The 23,858-nt window shown below is 43.5% G+C and overlaps 1 protein-coding gene across 3 annotated transcripts in view; it reads left to right on the top strand.

Annotated features, from left to right (window-relative positions):
• Nucleotides 1–23,858, top strand: part of VWA3B (von Willebrand factor A domain containing 3B) — a 69,295-nt gene that overhangs the window by 8,253 nt on the left and 37,184 nt on the right. For all 3 annotated transcript variants that reach the window (XM_083734172.1, XM_083734173.1, XM_083734174.1), the window contains exons 5-14: nucleotides 1,257–1,507; nucleotides 2,754–2,913; nucleotides 3,652–3,821; nucleotides 4,854–4,975; nucleotides 13,571–13,687; nucleotides 14,718–14,911; nucleotides 16,154–16,308; nucleotides 20,475–20,613; nucleotides 22,111–22,242; nucleotides 23,558–23,656. In XM_083734172.1, the coding sequence (XP_083590298.1) occupies nucleotides 1,257–1,507; nucleotides 2,754–2,913; nucleotides 3,652–3,821; nucleotides 4,854–4,975; nucleotides 13,571–13,687; nucleotides 14,718–14,911; nucleotides 16,154–16,308; nucleotides 20,475–20,613; nucleotides 22,111–22,242; nucleotides 23,558–23,656 (1,539 nt within the window). The remainder of the gene's footprint in view (nucleotides 1–1,256; nucleotides 1,508–2,753; nucleotides 2,914–3,651; nucleotides 3,822–4,853; nucleotides 4,976–13,570; nucleotides 13,688–14,717; nucleotides 14,912–16,153; nucleotides 16,309–20,474; nucleotides 20,614–22,110; nucleotides 22,243–23,557; nucleotides 23,657–23,858) is intronic.

Genomic DNA, 23,858 nt, shown 5'->3' on the forward strand with positions numbered 1-23,858 from the left:
CTAAGACCACCGAAAAGGTGGTCTAAAACAGAAATTTGAATGTTGTTTTCCTCCTGTCATTGTTTATCTCCTGTCTGGCAGGTTACTTGATTGGACTGCCTGGAGAGCCTGGCCAGTCTTTTATAATGATAAATATTTAGTTCCTGGGCCAGGTCACAGGCTCACACCCTATTCATATCTTAAATGTGCCCTTAAGACAGGATTTGTGAAGAAAGAGACAATGCAGAGGTTTCCCACTTTGACCTTGCAGAGAAAACATTTGCTCAGCTTAAGAATCAAAATGGTTCCAGGTTGGTCTTTCTGTGCTGATCTATGTACGTGCTTGGTTGGTAACTTATGAACATTACCATATATCTAAGACCTCACAGCTCTCTTAAGCTAGCAGTGGCACAACTGCTGGGAGCATGCCCCATCACTCTGTCCACTCAAGGGCTGCTGCTGTGCTCACCATTTGGATGCTTGTTCAGTACTTTGATGCAGTGTTTCCCAACCTTGGGCCTCCAGCTGTTTTTGGACTACAATTCCCATCATCCCTTGCCACTGGTCTTGCTAGTCAGGGATGATGGGAGTTGTAGTTCAAAAACAGCTGGAGGCCCAAGGTTGGGAAACACTGCTTTGATGGTGAAAACTTGCTGAAAAACAGTGGCTCCAGTTTGACCCCGTTCTGGATTTTGCATCAGAAGGCAAGGATAGGAGAGACCCGTCAAGTAGAGAAAATGTGATTCTGTTGCGCTCTTATGGTAGCCAAGAGACTGATGTTGATGATCTGGAGGAATAAACATATGATCCACGTTAATAAATGGATTGACAATATGATAACACTCACAGCTTACGAACATACTGCTTACAGACGTAGACTTTGTTTGGATAAATATGACAATATTTGGAACGAGTTTATAGAAAATGTAGTAGGTCATTCATCTTTACATATGTATTAGGATAATAATATCAAATTTACAAAAGAATGTATGGGTTAGGGTGTTTTTCATTTATATTCATATATATATTTTCTACAAATTTTTGTTCCTTTTTCTTTTCTCATTCTCTTTTTCTTTGCATCACTTTATTTCTTTATAATTGAACCCTTTTCAATAAAATATTAATACCAAAGTACAAATCCATCAAGGAGGTTTGCCAGCTCTTAAAAAGGGTGTTTGCATTTGTAATTGCCTTGATGCACATCTTCTTCATTTTCCATCCCTATTATTCTCTGTCTTGATTTTGACATCTTCACTCTTTTTAAAATTTAAATGCAGCTGACAGCCAAAAAAGACCTCCTCTTTCATTTTGTGGATTGTCTTACTGGAGCTATCGAACTGTATAAACAAAGGATGGAATGGCTAACCACAGAAAGCCGGCAAATATTTGGAGTGATTCAGGAACAGAGCATCACCATTGTTCTGGATTTCGGTGTTGCTTCTAGAGCTGAGTTTGATCTGTGTCGAGAGGCGCTTTCTATGGTCTTCAAACAGCAAGTGGCCCAAATCTCCCGATTTAACATCATTCAGTAAGTTTCCTACACTTTATTAAGGAGACTTGCTGGAATTCCTAAGACTACAACCATAATAATGAAGTTTGTTGAAAGCATATCGCTGATGAACATAATCAGACTTTATCTGCAAAGCCTTTATGCCATTTTGAATATGAGGCCATGAGTAGAAATCCTTCTTAAGCGTTTTATTTATTTATTTTAAAACACTAGTTCTCCTTAAGTGGAAAAGATTTGTTTTCAAACTGTGTATCTTCCTCTCAGCATTGATCAACACACATTTTCCTGCAAAGGCCAGCTAGATTTTGTCTTAGAGACCAAAACAAAACATAGTAAGTACCGTATTTTTCGCTGTATAAGACGCACCAGACCACAAGATGCACCTAGTTTTTGGAGGAGGAAAACAAGAAAAAAATATTCTGAATCCCAGAAGCCAGAACAGCAAGAGGGATCGCTGCGCAGTGAAAGCAGCGATCCCTCTTGCTGTTCTGGCTTCTGGGATAGCTGCGCAGCCTGCATTCGCTCCATAAGACGCACACACATTTCCCCTTACTTTGAAGGAGGGAAAAAGTAGTCTTATAGAGCGAAAAATACAGTAGATACAATTAAGGTCAGATTTAGTACCTCCATAATACCCCCCACAAACTTTATTCTCTATAGCTAATGCACCTATTGCTCCCTCAGACAAAGTATATGTTAATTTTTTAAAACATGTTTGTTTATGCTAAGGGTCAGCAACTACAGACCTGGGGAGCCCATTCTGGGATTTGAGGGGTCCTGCCTAGTACTTGATTTGCATGGGGCCAAAGAGGCACTTTGGATAAGAGACTGATTTGGGGGGGGGGGGGTTAGGGCAATCTACTCTGACTCTATTCTCCAGGAAGTCTAGGTGGTGGCCCCACTGTGTCCATTATTTCAGGATGAGATTTTTAGCTCAAAGCGCAGGGATCAATGCTGAATGCTCAGGCCCCTCTTCCCTTTCTCTTCGACCTCTGCCAGACTGGGAGAATGAGCGGGACCTTTTCACTGAATGTTGATCGAAGTAATTCATCTGGGAAACTCCACAGACATTTGGCACCCAGATCATATGTCTGTCTAGACACTGGATAAGTCCTTTCCCCTTCCATCCCCCCCCCCATAATCTCCAGACCAAAACCTTGACGGGGACAGATGCTCCTTGCTGCTCTTTTTAAGTCTACCAGAGCTGTTATTGCAAGACAAATTTAGCCATTTCTCCAGGTATTTTAGCTATTCTCCTTTCCAGGGGGGCTCAAGATCTTGCAAAGTGGCAAGAGAAAACTGTTCCTGTGTCGGAGGCCTCTATAGAAGCGGCTGTCGAGTGGCTGTGGGCGATAGAGTACAGGCCAGCTATTTGCCACTCGGGCCCCACGGAAGCGATCATGGAGGCCTTGTTTGATGACACGGTAATCTCTCTCACACATTTCTAGAAGTCTTCGGTTATGTCTAGGGATATATCCCCGTGAGAGTTTTGACTGCAAGTGCTACAGACATGAATTATGGACGGGGATAATACATGCTAATAAAAGAACATTGGGGGCTATTTAGAAGGAATTTCTTTCAAGTTGATCTGCAGGCTGGTTCTTACCAATATCATATATGCATGACAGCATTGCGTTCTGAGAGCAGAATTTCCCACGGAACAGGCAAGAGAGAAATGTTTCAATGACACTAAAGGGGCTTTGAAGCATAGGCCTAGTTTCAATGAACCTATGTGAAAGTTAAGAGATGCAAATACCTCTTTGGTGCACTGCAACCTTTTTTAGGCAAGCCACAATTAAGCCGGGAAGTCTCCAATTAATCTCAGCTTCCCTAACACTTCTGGGCATGTGGGGCTCACTGTGCAGCCTTTTGGGCTGAATTGCTGCTATTATAAGAGATGCCAGTGTGGTGTAGAGGTTAAGTGTGTTGGACTAGGACCTGGGAGATTGGGGTTCAAATCCCCACTTGGCCACAAAGCCATGGACTTGGGTCAGTCACCGTCCCTTAGCCTAGCCTAGCTCACAAGGATGTTGTGAGGAGAAGGGAAAACAATATATGCCACCTTAGCTCCTTGGATGAATGGGGGGGATAGAAATGAAAAGCGGGGGGGGGGGGGAATGTTACAAAAATGCTTCATGGTTCAAATGACTTGTCCATCACAGACCGAGGCCGTGTACTATTTCACTGTGGGCGATATGCCAGAATGCATGAGACATTTGCTCCTGCAGAAGATATCGAGGTGCCCGTGCCCAGTCCATACAGTGTCTTTTAATGCTCGAGAAGAAGAGACCATTGCTTTATTAAAGGAGCTGAGTCATCTGACCACTGGCAGGTATGAGGTAAATGATTTCATCACTATCAATCTATTTTGCAAATGGAGATCTGGATCCTTGCAGATCGCATGCTTTCTCTTTGTGTTTTTTGCCCAAATATGTCACTTTCCCCCTTCCTCTGTCTCTCTGAGATGAAAATAACAAGGTCTGGTGGAGCAGGTTCAGCCCAAGTTGTTTAGCTGCCCAATGCGGACTACAGTGGTACCTCAGGTTACAAACGCTTCGGGTTACAAACACTTTGGGTTACAAACTCCACTAACCCGGAAGTAGTAACTTGGGTTGAGAACTTTGCCCCAGGATGAGAACGGAAAACGCATGCCGGTGGCATGGCGGCAGCAGAAGGCCCCATTAGCAAAAGCACGCCTCAGGTTAAGAATGGTTTCGAGTTAAGAACGGACCTCTGGAACGAATTAAGTTTGTAGCCTGAGGTACTACTGTAGTTAAATGCCCCTCTCCCCTATGCAAGGTGCAGAGTACTCAAACTTGACCAAGTTACTCCCTGGGAGTAAAATACACAACAATGACAAGCATTTAGTGCCTTTCATGACATCCAAAATCAGCACCCCAAGGCAGCTCTGCTTAACAGTAGAGCAAGCCTAAAAGAGTGAGGCCTCAATCGTGAGTTGCTATTAAACTGATAAATGCAAGTTATAGTATGGGAACACCCAGTTTGTTATGGGCACCTGTGAGTTTTATGAAACTCTGGTGATAAAAGAGTACAATGAGAACATCCTAATGGTGCTTGAGCCTGACAACCAGTGGAAATTACTGTGTTTATTTGTTGCAGTTATCTTCTCTTTAAGAAGTCAAAAGTGAAACGTGTTCTCTTCCCTCATATTTTTTAAAACAGCCATGTGAGGTAAGCTAGGCTGAGAGAGGCTGACTGCCCCAAAATCACTCAGTAGACAGTAGCTGATTAGTGACTTAACTTGGGTCTGCCTGGTCTGACATTCTAGCCACTGCTCCATACCAGCTCCCTTGATGCCTGTTTATAACCTTTGCATACAGATTGAAACACTTTATCCCTTCAGGTTCCATGCATTTGCTGAGAGAGAGGACTACATGGACATGATAGAAACCTCAATAAGCGACGAGGATGAGAAAGCCTTACTTACCCAGAATTCGAGGAAACTGAAAGGGAACCTGCCTCTAGGTAAAACAAAAAAAGGTTGATTGTTATGCCCCAAATGCCTTCCTCCTTTCAGTCCTCCAGAATCTCCATGGACCATAGCTCTCACCAGCCTTGCTCCTCGCTCTGTGCCCTCCTTATGTGCTTTTGCCTGGAAGGATGCATTCCTGGTCTGTGGCGATGCCTCTCGATGGTCTAGATGGAGGACAGAGAAGTTTGCATCTGGCCTCACCCACCCCCTGACATGTAGCCCTCGTAAAGTTCCCCAGAGGGGAATGTGGGTTTGGGGATTAAGAAGTCTGCCCACTGTTGCCTTAGAATCTTCAAGATAACATTTTTATCTAGGAGAATCTGGGGGCACTAGCAGGCATTTTATTGGAACAGAATGCTTCCTCAATACAGAACGGAGGTAAGCAAGAGTTCTTTGGAAGAAGGTAGAACCAATAGTGCAACAAGGGAATTTCAGACCTGTGTTTCCCCAACTTGGGTCTCCAGCTGTTTTTGGACTACAACTCCCATCATCCCTGTCCACTGGTCTTGCTAGCTAGGGGTGATGGTAGTTGTACTCCAAAAACAGCTGGAGACCCAAATTTGGGAGACACTGTTTTGGACCCTGGACTTCACAGTCTTAGAGAGGCAAAGCAGACCATTGACATTTGTCTTCTTTCCATTGACATTTGTTTTACATTCCTGACATGTTAGAGCAAAACTCTTAAGCAAGAACAGTTTTCTAGCTGTGGTAAAAATTACGACACTCTTGAGCATGTGCAGTTTTGCATTTTAAGAGCATGCATAAATCACAGCACCATCATGCTGACAGGACTCAAATGGGGCCCTTCGTTGCAGAAAAGGAGAATGTGTTTCATTATTTTTTTAAAAGAGCATTAGTATCCCATGTACGTGCCAGCTGCCCCTATGACAACAGAATAATAGCAAAGGATTCTGTAGTAACCAGCATCTTTCCTGGTGGACCTCAGCCTGCCCATGCCAGCCTAGATGTTGATGCTGGGGCTGTTTGCCACTGCCTTCACCTTCTGCCATATTTAGTCCTGTGGTCCTGCCCTATCTGAATCACCGGATATGTCGCCGGTGTGACTGGCAGATGCATGTGTGGCTGCCCCACAACTGTGGGACTTTTTCACTGGAGGACTCCAAAACTAGAACCTCTGCATCTTCCTGGAGCAGTGCACATTTTTCTGCTCAGGTTGCCACTTCTTCTATTTTATTTTATTTTCGTCCAATATCTGCAAGCGTCAGGAAAGTTACAACATAAAACCACAATATAAAACCACTAGTACTTCAATTGTTTTCATTGTGTACACACACATAAAAAAACACAACAATGTTTATTTGAAACATTTCTACACTACCTCTTTTCATTCAGAAATTTCCAGGAGAGTTTACAATGACTCAAAAAGCACAGTAAAAGAGCAGTGATCAATACAATGACTCACAATGGTAGAACAGTGGTAAAAACAATCATATTTTGTGTGTGTGTGTGTGTGTGTGAAAGAGAGATACACTGGAGGTTAAACGTCTGGGGAAATCAAAATGTTGTCTGGCTGGCACCTAAGAGACTAGGCATGCCTCCATGGTGAAAGAATTCTGCAAATGAAGTGTTGCATCCAAAAAGGTCTTTCCCCCCTGTACCCACCTGCCTCACTTCAGATGGTGGGGGTGCACATTCAAAACAGTGGCAAACAATGCGTGTACCAGTTCTGAAATTAATTTCACAAATTTCCTAAGGTAAACTGGAAGGCACACAGAGTAGAACACATCACTGGGACAGCCCATAGAACAATATGGTAATGGGGAACAGTTTTACAATGGCACATAATATTGAGAAGTTCATTGTGCTGTGTGGGAGGGGGAAAGGCCATTTTCTTTCTGAAACCATTCTTAGCTAATGGAGCTGGACACCCCCTATTTCCTGTATTTTAGAGAAGAGTGTTTGATATTTAGAGAAAGCGAAGAGGAAGAGTGAAAAACAGTCCCTTTCAGAAAGGTGGCAAGTTTGCATGTTCCAGCAGGCCTGTTCTGAATAAATGCAAAAGCCCCCAAGGGGTTTGGTAGCTTCCAAATAATTGTGTATCAAATTACGTGTGTTAATAGGAAAGAAGGAATCACTAACCGCCAGGGGAAAACAGAGAAATATTAGTCCCTGTTGTGACTGAGTACACACAATTTTCAAATGCTGATTACCCAGGAACAAGGCAGACTATATACATACAGTGGTGTCCTGCAAGACGAATGCCTCGCAAGATGAAAAACTCGCTAGACGAAAGGGTTTTCCGTTTTTCGAGATGCTTTGCAAGACGAATTTCCCTATGGGCTTGCTTCGCAAGACGAAAACGTCTTGCGAGTTTGCTTCCTTTTTCTTAAAGCTATTAATACCCGGGGAATCCGCGCTCCGCAAGACGAAAAAATCGCAAGACGAAGCAACTCGCGGAATGAATTAACTTCGTCTTGCGAGGCACCACTGTACATAAATCAATACAAGTTCTTTCCTCCCTTTTTGTCACTGAGCTGCATATGTGTTGTGTGTGTGTGTTGTATCACTAACAAGTCATCACATCTTGATTCAATTACTTTTCATATATTTTCTAAAATGTAAGATTTTAAACAGGACACATGTTGAGCATCCACATTACAGTCGTACCTCGGAAGCGGAACAGAATCCGTTCCGGGAGTCTGTTCGACTTCCAAGACGTTTGGAAACCAAGGTGCAGCTTCTGATTGGCTGCAGGAAGCTCCTGCAGCCAATCGGAAGCCGCGTAAGCTGTGTTGGACATTCGGGTTCCAAAGAATGTTTGCAAACTGAAACACTCACTTCCGGGTTTGCGGTGTTCAGGAGCCAAAACGCCCGACTCACAAGGCGTTCAGGATCCAAGGTACGATTGTATAAGTAAATGCACCAGGGTCGTGGGGAATTAGCCAGCATTTATTTGACTTTAATATGTTAAAAAAAAACCTGCCTTGCAAACTGACCACCAGGAACCACATTCTTTTCCTCTTAAGAAATCTGGGCAGTGTAGTTTACCTCTTGCAAAGTTACAATTCCCAGCAACCCTCGGCAAACCAGTGTTCATAATTCTTTGAGGGAAAGAATATGTTTTTAAGGTATGTTGCGTACGCAGCCTAATTATCCAAGCCATGTAGGGTTCAAGCCAGCACATGGTGTTGACACCCGTGCCCCCCAGGCTGCAAAACAAAGAGTAGATCCTGGAACATAAAGAATAGAATAAGTGTAATTGCATAAAATGTAGCCAGAAAAAGCATACCCCCTTTTCTTGGAAGCACTGCTTGTCCTTTTATTTAAAGGTCACTTGGGACTGTGATATTTCTAAGAGGGACAACTTTCTAATTCCTCTGTATTTTAATTTTAATTCAGCAGCTGTTTAATGATGGCTTGCAACTAACAGAGCCTCTCTGCTGGGTTCCATTGTGAGCAAGAAGCATTCCTGCTCCCTCTCGTTTATATTTCAATAGATGCGTTGAAAGCTGCTGCGGCTCTTAAAATTATGCCCCTGCACTTTCCCTTTTCTTAATGGCTAAATTGCAGAATGGTTTTAATCAGCCCGCAAGTGCAGTAATCTACTAGAAACGCTTTGTAGGCCGTGTATTTATTGCTTTTACAGAATAGAATTTACACATTAAAGGGGAACACAATTAGTCTTGGGCATTTACCTAGTATTATAGCTGTGGTTATGACATCATGGCTAGCCAATTGGAAAACTCTGGGCACGTCCAGGACTCCCTCTGCCTCTCTGTCTCTCTCTGCCTTCTACAGCAGAAAAGACCCTGGAGTGATATATTTGTCTTGCATGTTTTGGGGTCTGTTTATCGAGCTCTTCCTAGAAAGGATGTCCTGAGAAACAAAGAAGATATAATATGAAAATAACGATTGCATTCTGACATGCTGGTGTGTGAAATGGGGCTAAATGATACCCAAATCAGAGAGAGAGAGAGAGGGAGAGAGAGAAAGAGAAAGAGGAAACCTAGGAAGTTTAGTGTTTTCATGTTAAAGGTTCAGAGATACTTTGAGTGGGCTCCCCAGACTACTTAAATTGTTATGGGAACATAGCTGGTGTCCTCAGTCAGCTACCCAGCACAGCTTTTCTCTTGTGTTAAGCAGGCTATTTAACCATAGGACCCCAGTGTGAAATTCGGGCAACTAGCCCATCAATGTTTCATATTTTCATGAATTAGTCCCACAGAACTTGTGACTCCGTAGCAGGTTGATATACCTTCTGTGCTGGTTGACTACTTGGTGGATAGAGCTTGGTGTCATTGAGTGCAGGCCTAAGACACTTTGCAGCCTGAGGCGAAGGACAAGATGGTTCCCTCCCTTCCTACAACCTACGGAAGCCCACTGAGCTGGCCGTTCAGTCTTACACCAATGCTGGTGATAGGACAAGGACCTCCAATCTTGCCTGAAGGCAGCAAGTTAAGGCAGGAGATGCAGGGCAGTCTGTGTAATGCAAACACATCTCTTCCCCACCCAGCATCTCACTGGCATTTTCTGCCCCATAGCATATGCTGCTTGAGACAACTGCCTCACTCTGCCCAATGGTAGGGCCGAGTGCTCAAAGCCATAGTGAGAAAGGGCTCTTAGATCAATAAACATGAAGGAAGTACCAGGTGCAGTCCTTGGCATCTCCAGGTAGGACTGGTCAGAAACCCTGGAGAGCCACTGGCAGGCAGTGTAGTTGGCAGTAACCTTCCAGGACCTGTGAAGGCACCTTCCTAGGGCCATACATACATTTTAAGAAGCAAAGCTGCTGATGAGTGCTTGCTTTTATCTCAGTCTGCTACTGCCTCCAAGTGTCTACCTTTCCTTTTAATATCTCTGTGCGAGAGCAACCTGAACCTAACACACCAAGCATATGCAACAAAATGCAGGTCTGGAACTGCATGCAACTTGTTCCCATGTTCTGTGGCAGTGCAGTTCATTGAACCGGCGATAAACAGATTAAACATTCAGGATCAGTGGTGTGTTCAGAACAGAGTCATTGTTTCATTTGCCCAGTTGCAGATGCCTAGAGGAAATCAGTTAGCAGCTCTTTCTTTCTCTTCTGGGCGGATTTGTGACCCAGTTCAAAGAAAACTTTTGAGCCTGTTTCTTTTCTTAAGCACCTGGGTTTTCAAGGTATGCTGAGTCTGATATGCGGGTTATATTTTGCTATTATTATTATTAGGCAAAGGCCGTCAGTAGGTCTTAACCCATTGTGAATTGTGGGATTCATGCAGAGGTAGAATAATAATAATAATAATAATAATAATAATAATAATAATAATAGTTACAGATAGGTAGCCGTGTTGGTCTGCCATAGTCAAAACAAAAAAAATTCCTTCCAGTAGCACCTTAAAGACCAACTAAGTCAGTTCTTGGTATGAGCTTTCGTGTGCATGCACACTTCTTCAGATCTGAAGAAGTGTGCATGCACACGAAAGCTCATACCAAGAACTGACTTAGTTGGTCTTTAAGGTGCTACTGGAAGGAATTTTTTTTGTTTTTAATAATAATAATAATAATAATAATTTATTTATACCCCGCCCATCTGGCTGGGTTTCCCCAGCACTCTGGACGGCTTCCAACAGAATATTAAAATACAATAGTCTATCAAACGTTAAAAGAAACACAAGAGAATAAACAAATACGTTCAGAGTGGAAAACCATGAAGTGTAGTATTTTCAAAGGTTCCTGTTGCTCCATATTATGATCATCACATGGTTAACCTAAATAACTAAAAAAATTAAAGTGCCTATGTTTCCTTATGGTTCTAAGGCAGTATAAAAGGGGCTTGTAAAAGATAAGCATTGGGAATAACTTTAAATGCCCAAATCATAGTGACTGTGGCTCATTTTATACAGACCGTAATCTGATGATCCTGGCTTGTACAGGTTTATGTGGTCCCCGGTCCCCCCCCCCCCCATGGTTGTGATGATAATAAGCCACTGCTTGTTCTTAAGCAATAAAATTTATTTCTGGCTAATAAATGGGAACAGCAAATCCTGTTGTATTCTTTTAAGAACTGTGTGCTACTAACCTTTCCTTCATTCTCCTAGGCTGATTTCCCCCTCTAATATGAAAGTAGAAATATAGGAGAGTCCCAGGAGATGGCAGTATACAATAGCACATTTAAAGTTGTGCAATGCTAGAAGAAAAAGGAGTGAGAGGAGCCTTGCTGTTTCTGTCAGAGCTGCACTTGTGCATATGCAAGAACATACATACTTTATTTCAGCTCAGCAATAATTGTAGATTTATTGGACCCTCAAATATTAGCTTCTTCAAAGTTTTATGATAGCTGAAGCATGTTGCTGTCAGATCTGCGGCTTATGGCCCCCTCTCAAGATTTTGCTGTGCCAGGAAATAAACTCCTCAAAAAGTAGTTCGCACCAACTGCGGTGCCACTGCAGCATCATAAACCATGACATTATCTTGGCACAGAAGAGGGTTAAGCTGATACTGCAGGCAAATAAAGCCGGTGCTGGTATTTAATGATGGGGAGTCAATCTGTGACTGCTTTGCAGGCGCAGTGAACTAGCGCGTTTGCAGGTATATTTGATTTAAAATACAGCTCCAGAGAAGCTTTCTGGTATATAGGAAAAGAAGCACACATTTGTTCTTGTGATATTTGTGTGTCTGTGTGTGATTCCCTATCTTATCTGCATCCATGCTGAGTTTTTTTATAGCATTTAATTGCGGTGTGGCTCTACTAGCAAAATGCCCACCATTGTGATAAGTAGGGTTTGCGGTGGGGAGAAGATTTGTGGCACCTTAACGATTCCACGTATTTATCAAGGCTTAAACATTTGTGGACTACATCAAATGCACATTTTATATTGCAAGCATCTGTAGAGAGCACTGCATTTCTGCATTTCTGTACGTGGAGATGCAGTACACTTCTGTGCAGGATTTTTTCTTGGTAGACTGGAACACACAGCTTTGACTCACTATAGCAATGGGTGATTTCAGGTAGGGGCAAGAACTCACAAACGGGCCATTCACACGTGATTTTTCTCTGTGGGCATAGGCGCCGACTCCATGGGGCCTGAGGGGGCCCGAGCCCCCTCAAAAATTCGTTTGGGGGGCTCCGCCCCCCCAATAATGTAAGAAAATCTAGAGAGGGGGTGGGGTTGCGGGCTCTCGACCCATCAACAATCTCGCGGGGCTGGCGTCAGCCCCGCGAGAAGCGGGGATTCCCCCTAGCTCATTAATATTCACCGCCCACGGCGGCAGCCAATCGGCTGCCGCAAAGGGCGGGCCCTCACAGGTTCACTTAAGGTCGGGGCAGCCCGGGGCTCGCCCCTTTCGTTCCCCCAGCAGCAGCGGTTTGGAGGTCTTGGGCCCCCCCAATATTTTTTATAAGTCGGTATGGGCCCCCGCCCCCCCAATATTTTTTATAAGTCGGCGCCCCTGTCTGTGGGTGATGGGCACACGAGGTTCAAATGCACTCGGTTTAATGCTTTCCATAGCTATGCTTTTTATTTCACATCCATACCAGTGGGCGATCCTTGATGTAATATTTCTGTGCTGTGTGCTTTGGCCCCTCCGCTCAATAAGTGTCCCTTTGCTCTTGACTACCTTTTTCCATTTGGGGCATGCATGCAAGTATTTCCTGAAGGAGCATCTCCACCCCCATCGTTCAGCCTGGAGACTGAGGTCCAGCTCCAAGGGCCTTCTGGCAGTTCCCTCACTGCGAGAAGTGAGGTTACAGGGAACCAGGCGGAGGGCCTTCTCGGTAGTGGCGCCCGCCCTGTGGAACACCCTCCCATCAGATGTTAAGGAAATTAACAACTAACTGACTTTTAGAGGACACCTGAAGGCAGCCTTGTTTAGGAATTTTTTAAATGTTTGACGTTTTATTGCATTTTTTAAAAAATATTTTGTTTGAAGTCACCCAGAGTGGCTGGGAAAACCCAGCCAGATGGGCGGGGTATAAATAATAAATTATGATGATGTACCTATGATCTTGCAATTTTAAAATATATAATAAGTGTATAAGAGTTCAGAAGCAAAAATTACCAGTCCTTAGTGATCATGTTAAAACACGTATGTTCACATAGCTGTTCACACAGGGGTGAGCCAGCTGAGGTATTAACCTGATTTGTTATATTTGGCTTATTTTTGTTTATTCACTTTAAAATCATGATTGACACTGTCCACTGCCTTGATAGTTTTTTGGTTTGGCAGTACAGATATATTTGCAGATACATGAATAAATAAATGTTTCATAATGGGTTCTTTGAAAAAAAGAACAATGTGAGCTGTAGTTCTTTTAATCAATATAATTTTATTTTTTTTTGCAAAAAACCCAAACCAAACCCGTGGGTCTAGATGCAGTCCAGAGAAAGCAATCCACAGGTCTTTAGGTTTACTGTCAGACACTATAAAACCAGCTCAGATTTGCTCCCCCTATCGGGATTAGTCATTCCCATATACTCAGAATGCATTTTCTCCTGGATATATTATTGAAAGGTGTGCAGTGATTGCCCACGACTCCTCTATGATTATCAAAAGTAAAGGCATTCAGAGGGCATGAAAGGCCAGAGAAACTCAGTAGGTAACTAAATTTGCTTCTATTTCTGTTCCTCTTGCATTACTCCAAAATTCAGGAACAGGGGTCAGAGAAGATGTGTACCTGATCTGGAAGGAGATGGAAGAAGCCAGGAATGCACTGATACAAGTTCAGAGAATTCTGATAGAGTTTGAGCAGTCTGAACTACCTTCAGGTATGTTATGAACACACACACACACACATTTTTAAATATTCTGACTGCATTGCAGCATTGATGATTATGCTCTCGATTCCATTACGGACAGTTGTAAGTCAGTGGCACTCAAAAGGATGAGGTTGCTCTTACAGATCTGCACGTTGCAGGAAGTTTGCCTAATAGAGTGGCTGCAGTCTTTCTTGCAAGTGTGAATTATGAGTGTGTCACTCTAGCATGCTTGAAGCCATGGCTCATTGATAGAATACATGTTATGCATGCAGACACTACCTTAAATCTTGGAAGGCTGCTGCCAGTGAGTTTATTTAATGCTGAGCTAGATGGACCCAATGGTCTACAGTATCTCGTGTCTCTGGTGTCATGTGTGCTTTTGCCTCTAAATTGCTGTCTTCTAAACTGCAGAGTAAATGGCAGAGCAGCACTGGGGAGGCAAGGAATGGCCAGGCCTACCAGCCCTCATGCCCTAAACTTCCCTTGCCTGTTGGTCTGTACTGTACATCATCCACCATTTTTTTTAAAAAAGTACCATCAGCTGCAAACTTCATCTTTCCTTGCTCAAGTTGTGTAGTTTACCCAGGAGATCTAGGTTCAAGTGCAGGCTCAGTCTGCGCCAGGAGTGATGGATTTAAAATGGATGCATTATCGCAAAATCCTTTCAGACTCGAAGGACCATATCTTATCAGTTTACAAGTTATCTTAAAGCTATATCTCTCACAGTGCACATTAGGGCACTTTATAGTCTTGCAGGGCAAGCTGATCAACAACTCGTTTTGATTTCACAGGGCGATTATTACAGTTCCAAATTCTGGATTTGGAAATGCCAATTTAGGCATTATGTTTTTAAAGCATTGTGCTTTGCTTTTTCATATGCAAAGTCTTCCTATCTTAGGTCATTTTAACAAAGCAGTATTGCTTTCTAAAAGGAAGGAAAGCATGTATTTTTTAAAATGAGAGTACTCCAGTTGATTATATTAGGTTCAGTCTAGTGTCAGCAAATGCACATTCCATTCATACCTTTTTACGCCATCAGCCCAAACTGACGGTATAGTAAATGATTCAAGAGCAGAGGATTATGTGAATTCCAAGGAGTGGCTTCAGAAGAATGGCTTGAAAGCGCAGAAGCTGACCATAACAAAAGCATTTGGTGATCTCAGTTTTCGTCATGCAAAGGGGATTGTCAACATAAGAACCAAGCCGCAGGATGAATCGGTGCAAACTGATGCTGTAGGTAATCCACTAGTTTTGGTACATTTTCTTGACTGCAGTTTTGTCACATTGGTTTACAGCTGTGCTAGATTATGACAGGGATGAATCCACACTGTCAGTATCTCTCCGGGGGGATTAAAGAGCATGCCAGAACTTTGGCCTTTGTGGTTCCAACAAAGGAAGATTGGCAACTGAAACTGATGGAACACACAGAAATGGCGGAACTCACTGGATGAATAAGAAACCAGGAAGAGAGACTTTAAAAAAATAGAATGGGGAAAATTTATTGACTATTTGAAGATACAAATAAAAACAAAACAAAACATTAGTGGGACTGATATAAACACGTGCAGTAAGATATAATTAAGGGGAAGATAAGGGGAAATTAGTAAATATATTTGAATTGATATGCAGTAATAAAAAAGATATAAAATAAATAATCACAGAAAGGGGAGGGAAGTTGAGGGGAAGGTAAATTAGACTGGTCATGCTGGTCATGCTGACCACAGAGCTTCTGGCGTGCTGCAGCAGGCACCACATCCTCCTCTTTCATCTAAGCAGAAGAGAATGTTAAATATGTCTGGTGTCATGAGGGAGGCATGTAGGAAGAGGAAGTGAGTTCAAGTCAGCATCTTGTCAGGGTGGATCTACACTATACAGTTAAAGTACATTTAAAACACTTGACTTACCCCCCAAAGAATCCTGGGAACTGTAGTTTTCCACTCACAGAGCTACAGTTCCTTAGCAAACTGCAGTTCCTAGAATTATTTGGGGGACTTAAATCTGCTTTCCCCAGTTGTGACTCCCTCTATCCTATCCAGCGGCAGTGCTTCATGCTCCAGCACCGGGGAGTGGAGAGCAGGCGGGAGCGGGGCTGGTGTGCACCCTGGGGGCGGTGGGTGCCACCTGCAGGGGCAGGGCACCCAGCGTGGGTGGAGGATGCAGCCACGATGGCACTCTACCGGGATCGTGCTGCCAGGGGCGGTACGCTCCCCCCGCACTCCTCTTCCTCCGCCAGTGATCCTACCCCATGTTACAATTAGGCTGCGGAAAAGTCTTCTATTAGCTACATTAGTTTCCCCTCACAAGCCCAAGCAGGGGAAGGGGGGACACTGTTTTGGTTGGACAGGGAGGCCTAAGAGAGCTTGTGTGTGTGTGTGTTTGCCATGTCTTCATAAAAATGCAGCATTAAAATGTTCCAACCAATACTTTGTGTAGATCATGTCTCCACTTTCTCCCCCGAACGTCTTGCTCGTATAGGAGTCTAACAAGAAGTTAATCGATGCAAAATACTGTGACAAGTTTTTGCATACAGACTTGGAAGATGGGCCCACACTCCATATGCATTTGACTGGGGAAAGGTGCAAACAGTATGAAGATAAAATGAAGACTGTTCTCGATCAAATGGAACTAAGGTTCAATTGCTTTCTAATGTAATATTTTCAAAACCAGTGTCCCATAATGGGAAAGCTATCCAATGCGTAATTTGTGTCTGCTTTAAAAATGATTGTGCGATATTTGGGCACTGTTATAAACTTTTGTCAGGTCTTAAAACTTTCACCAGGCCTTAAAAAACAACAACTTTTGGATTAGCATATGAAAAAAAGTCACACAAATATTAGTTGATAAAGCATTTAGAGTGACCTTATTGAGAGATGTATTACAGGAGATGTTTGTATCACCAGTTCAATCTTCTTACATGATTTCTCAAGTTATGGTGCAATTCACCTGTGGGTTTGAGATCATACCTGAACCTAAATACAGTGGTGCCCCGCAAGACGAATGCCTCGCTAAACGAAAAACCCGCAAGACGAAAGGGTTTTCCGATTTTTTAGCGGCTTCGCAAGACGAATTTCCCTATGGGCTTGCTTCGCAAGACGAAAGCCCATAGGGAAATCTCCGGGGACAGCAGGGAAGCGCAGCGCGCCTTCTCCTCTGTTCCTGGACCTGTCCTAAGGCTTGCGGTGGGAGGTCCGGAAACAGAGGACAAGGCGCGAAGGGCTTCTCCTCTGTTCCCGGGGCTTGCGGTGGGAGGAGGGTTTTTCCTCCCCACCGCCAACATTCAGAACAGCATTCTGAATGTTGGCGGTGGGGAGGAAAGCCCTCCTCCCACTGCAAGCCTTCAGGACAGGTCCGGGAACAGAGGGGAAGGCGCGAAGGGCTTCTCCTCTGTTCCCGGGGCTTGCGGTGGGAGGAGGGTTTTTCCTCCCCACCGCCAACATTCAGAACAGCATTCTGAATGTTGGCGGTGGGGAGGAAAGCCCTCCTCCCACCGCAAGCCTTCAGGACAGGTCCGGGAACAGAGGGGAAGGTGCGCAGCGCTTCTCCTCTGTTCCCGGACCTGTCTTGAAGACTTGCGGTGGGAGGAAGGTTTTCCTCCCCACCGCCAACATTCAGAAGGCTGTTCTGAAGGCTGGCGGTGGGAAGAAAAGCCCTTCTCCCCCCAGCCTTCAGAAGAGTTCCCGCCTAGGCTGCGGATAGCAGCCTGCTGCCCCGTGCGAGGGGCGCTCTTAAGCAGAGCGCCCCTCGCGCGGGGCAGACATTCGCCGCTTGGGGAGCCCTGCAGGGGAAGTCTTGCAGGGCTCCCCAAGCTGCGAATGTCTGCCCCTCGCGCGGGGCAGCAGGCTGCTATCCGCAGCTTGGAGAGCCCTCTGGACCTCTTCTGAAGGCGGGTGGGGGGCAAAAGTCTTTGTCCCCCCTGCCTGCCTTCCCGGGGGATTTTAAAATGCTGGCGGGCGGCAGCGCTGCCGCCCGCCAGCATTTTAAGATCGCCCCGGACAGCGGAGAAGTCCTCCGCTGTCCCGGGGTTTTTAAAATGCTGGCGGGCGGCAGCGAAGGTTTCGCTGCCGCCCGCCAGCATTTTAAAATCGCCCCAGGACAGCGGAGAAGTCTCCGCTGTCCCGGGAAGGGGGGGGAGCAAAGACTTTCGCCCCCCCCCGTCGGCCTTCAGAAGAGGTCCGGGGACAGACTGTCCCCAAACCTGGTCTGAAGGCGGTTTCCATAGGAACGCATTGATTGATTTTCAATGCATTCCTATGGGAAACCGTGCTTCGCAAGACGAAAAACTCGCAAGACGAAAAGACTTGCGGAACGAATTAATTTCGTCTTGCGAGGCACCACTGTACAACATTTTCATGCCTAACCTGTAACGCGCTCTGTATTCCGCATGACAGGGATGGGGAACCTGTGATCCCCTTCTCAGAAGATGCACTATATTGTCTGTTAAGAAGGCCTCAGCATAGTTTGTGGGAACGTTGAGGACAGTAGGAGAGGATATATTGATTAATGTTATCCTTCCTCACTCACACTAGTGAGCTTGTAGCGGAACATATTCCCATGTACAGTGGTACCTTGGGTTAAGTACTTAATTCGTTCTGGAGGTCCGTTCTTAACCTGAAACTGTTCTTAACCTGAAGCACCACTTTAGCTAATGGGGCCTCCTGCTGCGCCACCGGAGCACAATTTCTGTTCTCATCCTGAAGCAAAGTTCTTAACCCGAGGTACTATTTCTGGGTTAGCGGAGTCTGTAACCTGAAGCGTATGTAACCTGAAGCGTATGTAACCTGAGGTACCACTGTACATAGCAGGAAGCTGGTTGATTGGATTTGTGAGAATCAATAGACTTATGCAATCCAGTCTGGCTTGTCCAGATTGGCTTTGTTCCTGGTTAATCCCCTTTTGTTCCCTCTTAAAACAATAATGACACAGTGAAATCTTCTTTTAAAGTAGTGATAAGGTTTACCGACATTCAGTCCACAGTGTGATCCTGAAGGCAGGCTTTAGCTTGTAGTTACAGATACATAGAAAAGTGTGGGTTGATCCTCTTGTGAGGAATGAGCCCATGTGCTGCTGGCTGAGAGCCAGCACACAGCAAAAGCATCAAGATAATACAAGAGGACGGGCATCAAGAGAAAAGGGGAAGATGGCTGCGTGACCAGCTCTTTTATGGGGTCTCCCAGGGTCACGCTTATTTACTTGGTCACACACAAGAGGAGGATGCTCCAGACCAGGTGTGACAGGAAGTCCTCCTGGCTGTAGCAACTTTCCCCTATGTGTCCCCTCTGGGCAAACAGGAAATGTTTTACAGTGGTACCTCGGGTTTAAGAACTTAATTCTTTCTGGAGGTCCGTTCTTAACCTGAAACTGTTCTTAACCTGAAGCACCACTTTAGCTAATGGGGCCTCCCGTTGCTGCTGCGCTGCCGCTGCGCGATTTCTGTTCTCATCCTGAAGCAAAGTTTTTAACCTGAGGTACTATTTCTGGGTTACCGGAGTCTGTAACCTGAAGCGTCTGTAACCCGAGGTACCACTGTATTTGACTGCTTTTGTGATGTTACATCCCACATAGTTCTCTGAATTATGGTCTTGATAGCCTTTCCTGCTTTGATGTCCTCTAGATGTTTTGGTCTACAACTCCCATCTTCGCTGAGAATTGGCCATGCTGCATGGAGCAGATGGGAGTTGGGAGTCTTACAATATCTGGATGGTCATCGGTTCCATACCCTTGCTCTATATTCTCCAGTAAAGTGGTTGGTTAAGTGTTGTTTTGAAACACACAGCCCACACGTTGATGTAGGTGTATTAATGTGAGAGTTCAGTTTAAAAGGCCATGGGTGGGAAAAGGTTAAGCTAAGGAACAGTAGGTAATGAACCTAACATGGTAAACAGCCTTCTCTGACACTATAGCTTCTCTCGGTTGCCATGTCAACCATTCAGGTATTTATTTTTATGCATTACATTTTGAGATGAAGGGGAAATGGTAATGAGTACATTATCAGGAATTTGTGAAGCAACACGATAATTATATAGTAAACAATAATACATCTATACTGTAATTGAATAAAGATTTTTTTTAAAAAACGTTGTTGACGATGTTACCATTAATAATATACAGTGGTACCTCGGGTTACATATGCTTCAGGTTACATACGCTTCAGGTTACAGACTCTGCTAACCCAGAAATAGTACCTCAGGTTAAGAACTTTGCTTCAGGATGAGAACAGAAATCGTGCTAAGGTGGCGCGGCGGCAGCAGGAGGCCCCATTAGCTAAAGTGGTGCTTCAGGTTAAGAACAGTTTCAGGTTAAGAACGGACCTCTGGAACAAATTAAGTACTTAACCTGAGGTACCACTGTACTTCAAGGGCCTCAAAGCAGAATACATAGTCCCCCAACCTCATTCTACCCTTGCAATTTGAGATAGATCAAGTGGACAGATGGTAATTGGCCCAATGTCCTCTGGTGAACTTTGTGGCCTACAAATTAACGACATCGTCTTCTCAGTCCTAGTCCAACACTCAAACTACCACACCATACTGATACCCCTGAAAATGCGGAGGAGTTCTAGACTCTAGATCCCTTTCTTGTATGGTTTTAAGCTTTAAGAGGTTTTCACATTTAAAGAGTATTGTATATATAATGACTTCAGGTTTTTTTTAAAAAAATATTTGACTGGGTTTTTCTATTTGATCTCTATTATAAGATAAGTTTTTACAAACATAGGATAATTAAGGAAAGACAATGGGAGCATTTTACACAGTTTAGTCTGTGCCTCTCATTTCACATTGAGTGTGTTTTCCTGTAGACTTCAGGAGCTGAAAAAAGGGAGCAGAGCACTCTTTGGAGACGTAACTGAAGATAACATCTATTTTCTCATTGATACATCCCACTCTATGAAAGACAAACTGCCCGTGGTGAAGCAGAAAATATTTCAGCTCATGCGGGTGAGTGACAACTATGTTCCCCAAGGCAAGGATTGTAAAACAAAATGCGTGCAAAGACATATTCTATATTTCTTCAGTCATGCAGAGGGATATAGAAAGCTGTACCAAGTCAGATGATGGATTAGTCCACCTAACTGGTCTACTCCCAGTGCTTCAGACAGGATTCTTTCCAATCCTGCCTGGAGATGCAAGGACAAAACGTAAGACCTTATTGAGTGCAAACTATGTGCTCTGCCATTAGGAGAGTGGAAATGGGAATGGAAATTGCTGATGTTTGTTTATACAGTGGTACCTTGGTTCTCAAACTTAATCCTATCCGGAAGTCCGTTCCAAAACTAAAGCGTGCTTTCTCATAGAAAGTAATGCAAAATGGATTAATCTGTTCCAGACTTTAAAAAACAACCCCTAAAACAGCAATTTGACATGAATTTTACTATCTAATGAGACCATTGATCCATAAAACGAAAGCAATAATCAACGTGCTGTCCTATAAAATAAATAAGACAATATTGTGGATGATAAAAATTGAAATTACTTTTTTTCCTTACCTGCACTGATGATAGTCATTGTTTGGATGGGGGTCTTTTATTCATTTCCACAGTCACACAATCAGTCAATCAATCAGTAGCTGAACTGGGTTCTACACAGTCACAAAAACAAATTAACCGAAAAAGCCTCAAAAACAAAAATGCAAAATAAATAGCAAAAACAAAAGTGCCAAATCCAGTGGTACTCAAACTTAATCTGTTCTGGAAGTCTGTTTGACTTTCGAAATGTTCGAAAACCAAGCCGTGGCTTCTGATTGGTGCAGGCATCCTGGAAACAATAGCCGATAGTCACATTGGACGTTCGGCTTCCGAAAAACGTTCGAAAACCGGAACACTTACTTCCAGGTTTTTTGGCGTTTGAGAACCAAGGTACCACTGTACATCCCTGTGTCCAGAATGAAAATCAATTTGATCCACAATATGATCCACATTTGCTGCCATTGCTTTTTGTTCATGAATGATATTTCACTGATTATGTCTTTCCCCCCATTTGTTTTGTGTTTCCTTTGCATTGAAATGAATGGGGTTGGAATAACATAGTGACAATGGCATTTACATAATTCATTATGTAAGTTATGTAATTTCACCACATCAGATAGTGAGAATAATAAAGCTGTCTTTGGCAGAAGGCAAACAGCAGCAGAAGTGGAAACAGTGCTGCATGCGATGATTACAGAGTGGAATGGGAAACGATGCCTAACATCCCTAACTACCACTCAGTGACAATCTTTTCCCTCTAATGAAAACATAGATACTTTCTCCAGTTTGAGTTATGTGGGTAGATTCAGTACGTCCAAAACGCTGTGAGGTAGAATTACAATCTCCAGAAATAAATAATTGTTATCACTTCTAGAAGAATGAAATGTACTCCTGTAGTCATTTGCTTTTCAAATACAGCAAGAAGTGTGACATTTCTATGAAGGAGAATTCAATGGAGCATTTCTTACAGGAACAACTGAGAGACAAAACCAAAGTTAACTTTGTTAAATTTGACACTGAGGCAGTGGCTTGGAAGGAGAAACTCGCTAGAGTTAATGAAGAAAGTTTGGGAGAAGCTCTACTATGGGTAAACGATCTGGAGGTAAATATAGGAACAAAAACCACTTTAAGAAAATGTGAGTAACCCAAGTTTTTGCTGTGCACCTCAATTAATTTTTGGTTACTGTAAAGCTGGCTTGAAAGGCACAATTTTATTTGCAAGAGTAACACCTTCTCCCACTCTCCTTATGCATTTAAGACATTCTTGGTTCAGCCAACACATTCCTGATCTAACAAGCTATGGGAATGTGCTGCATGTGCCTGTGCTCTTCTCTATGTTCCCTCGTGTGCACAGCTTAAATATAAGAGTTCCTGAATTGTTCTTAAGCACATTTTAAACCCACAATTTCTCCAAAGAAGTCATGATTGTATACCTCTTCCATTGTATGCTCTTTAGCTAGGGCAACCTCCAGTATATTCACAGCAATACTGTAAAGTTGACTAGACTGAAATATAGTAATTGCACAAGGTCACCTTCAAAGCTGAATGAGGATTTGAATCTAAGGTCTAAGCACCATTATAATTCATATAGGTTGCCATCTGATTCTATTTTGCTTTTAATCTAATTTAAGCTGTATTTTAATCAATTGTTTGACTTAATGTTTTAGTGTATTATATATTTTGATGTTAGCCGCCCGGAGTCCGGCCTCGCCGGAGAGGGCGGGATGTAAATATTATTATTATTATTATTATTATTATTATTATTATTATTATTATTATTATTATTATCACTCCCCTTTCCTCCTCATGCTCCTGACAATACAAGACTTCCTAGTTTGTCACGCCACAGTCCACTGAACTTTGAGTGCTCCCTACAAACCAGAATTTGTAGGAGCACTCAACCCACAGTTTCTGGTTTGAACGGCACAGCAAACTGTAGTCTTGACAAACCAGGAAGTCTTGTATTAAGCCCAATCAGAAAATGGGAAGGGCAAGAAGAGAGCACATAGGTGTACGGCACATTCCTGATTGAACAAAACCATGATTTGTTGGACCAGGGATGTGTTGTCTGAAGTGGGCTATTGGGTCTCAAAAGAGCATTTAGCATCAGGGTGAAAGTGCCTTTGGTTGTATCACTGTATTCGAAGCAGAGAAATCTGTCTTGGGAAGAGTTCCTGCAGAAAGATTTCATACTTTCATCATAAAAGTATGCTACTGGAAGGAATCTATTTTGACTGTTGCCCACCAGGTGATTTAGTCTACTTCTGGGACTGAATTAAGTCTTTCCTTTGGACAAATTGTGAGGTTCCTCTCACTAGCACACCTGACAAAGAGATGTGACAATCCATTTCACAAGTTTAGCACTGTTAATGTTTCCATTTCCTCCTGATGTTTTTCTCTCTCTGTTGACTGCTTAGATTGGAAGTTCTACAAATACCTTGCAAGCACTTCAGATTGCCTATTCTGATAGTGACACTCAAGCCATTTATCTTCTCACTGATGGGAGACCTGACCAGGTATCTATGGAAGAAGCAAGACATGTCAGGGCAGTATGATGATGTAACACTGGCTACATGACAAAGCAGAGCATTGATGTAGAGCAGGGCTGGCCAAACTGAGACTAGTCTGAGTCAGTTCAAGGAAGATACATAGCTTTGTGTCCTCACCATCTTTTGTTCCAGACAGACATTGGGACCATGAGAGTCTGGGAAGAGGACA

This window comes from Podarcis gaigeae (assembly GCF_964106915.1).
Source record: "Podarcis gaigeae genome assembly, chromosome: 4".
NCBI classification, from domain to species: Eukaryota; Metazoa; Chordata; class Lepidosauria; order Squamata; family Lacertidae; genus Podarcis; species Podarcis gaigeae.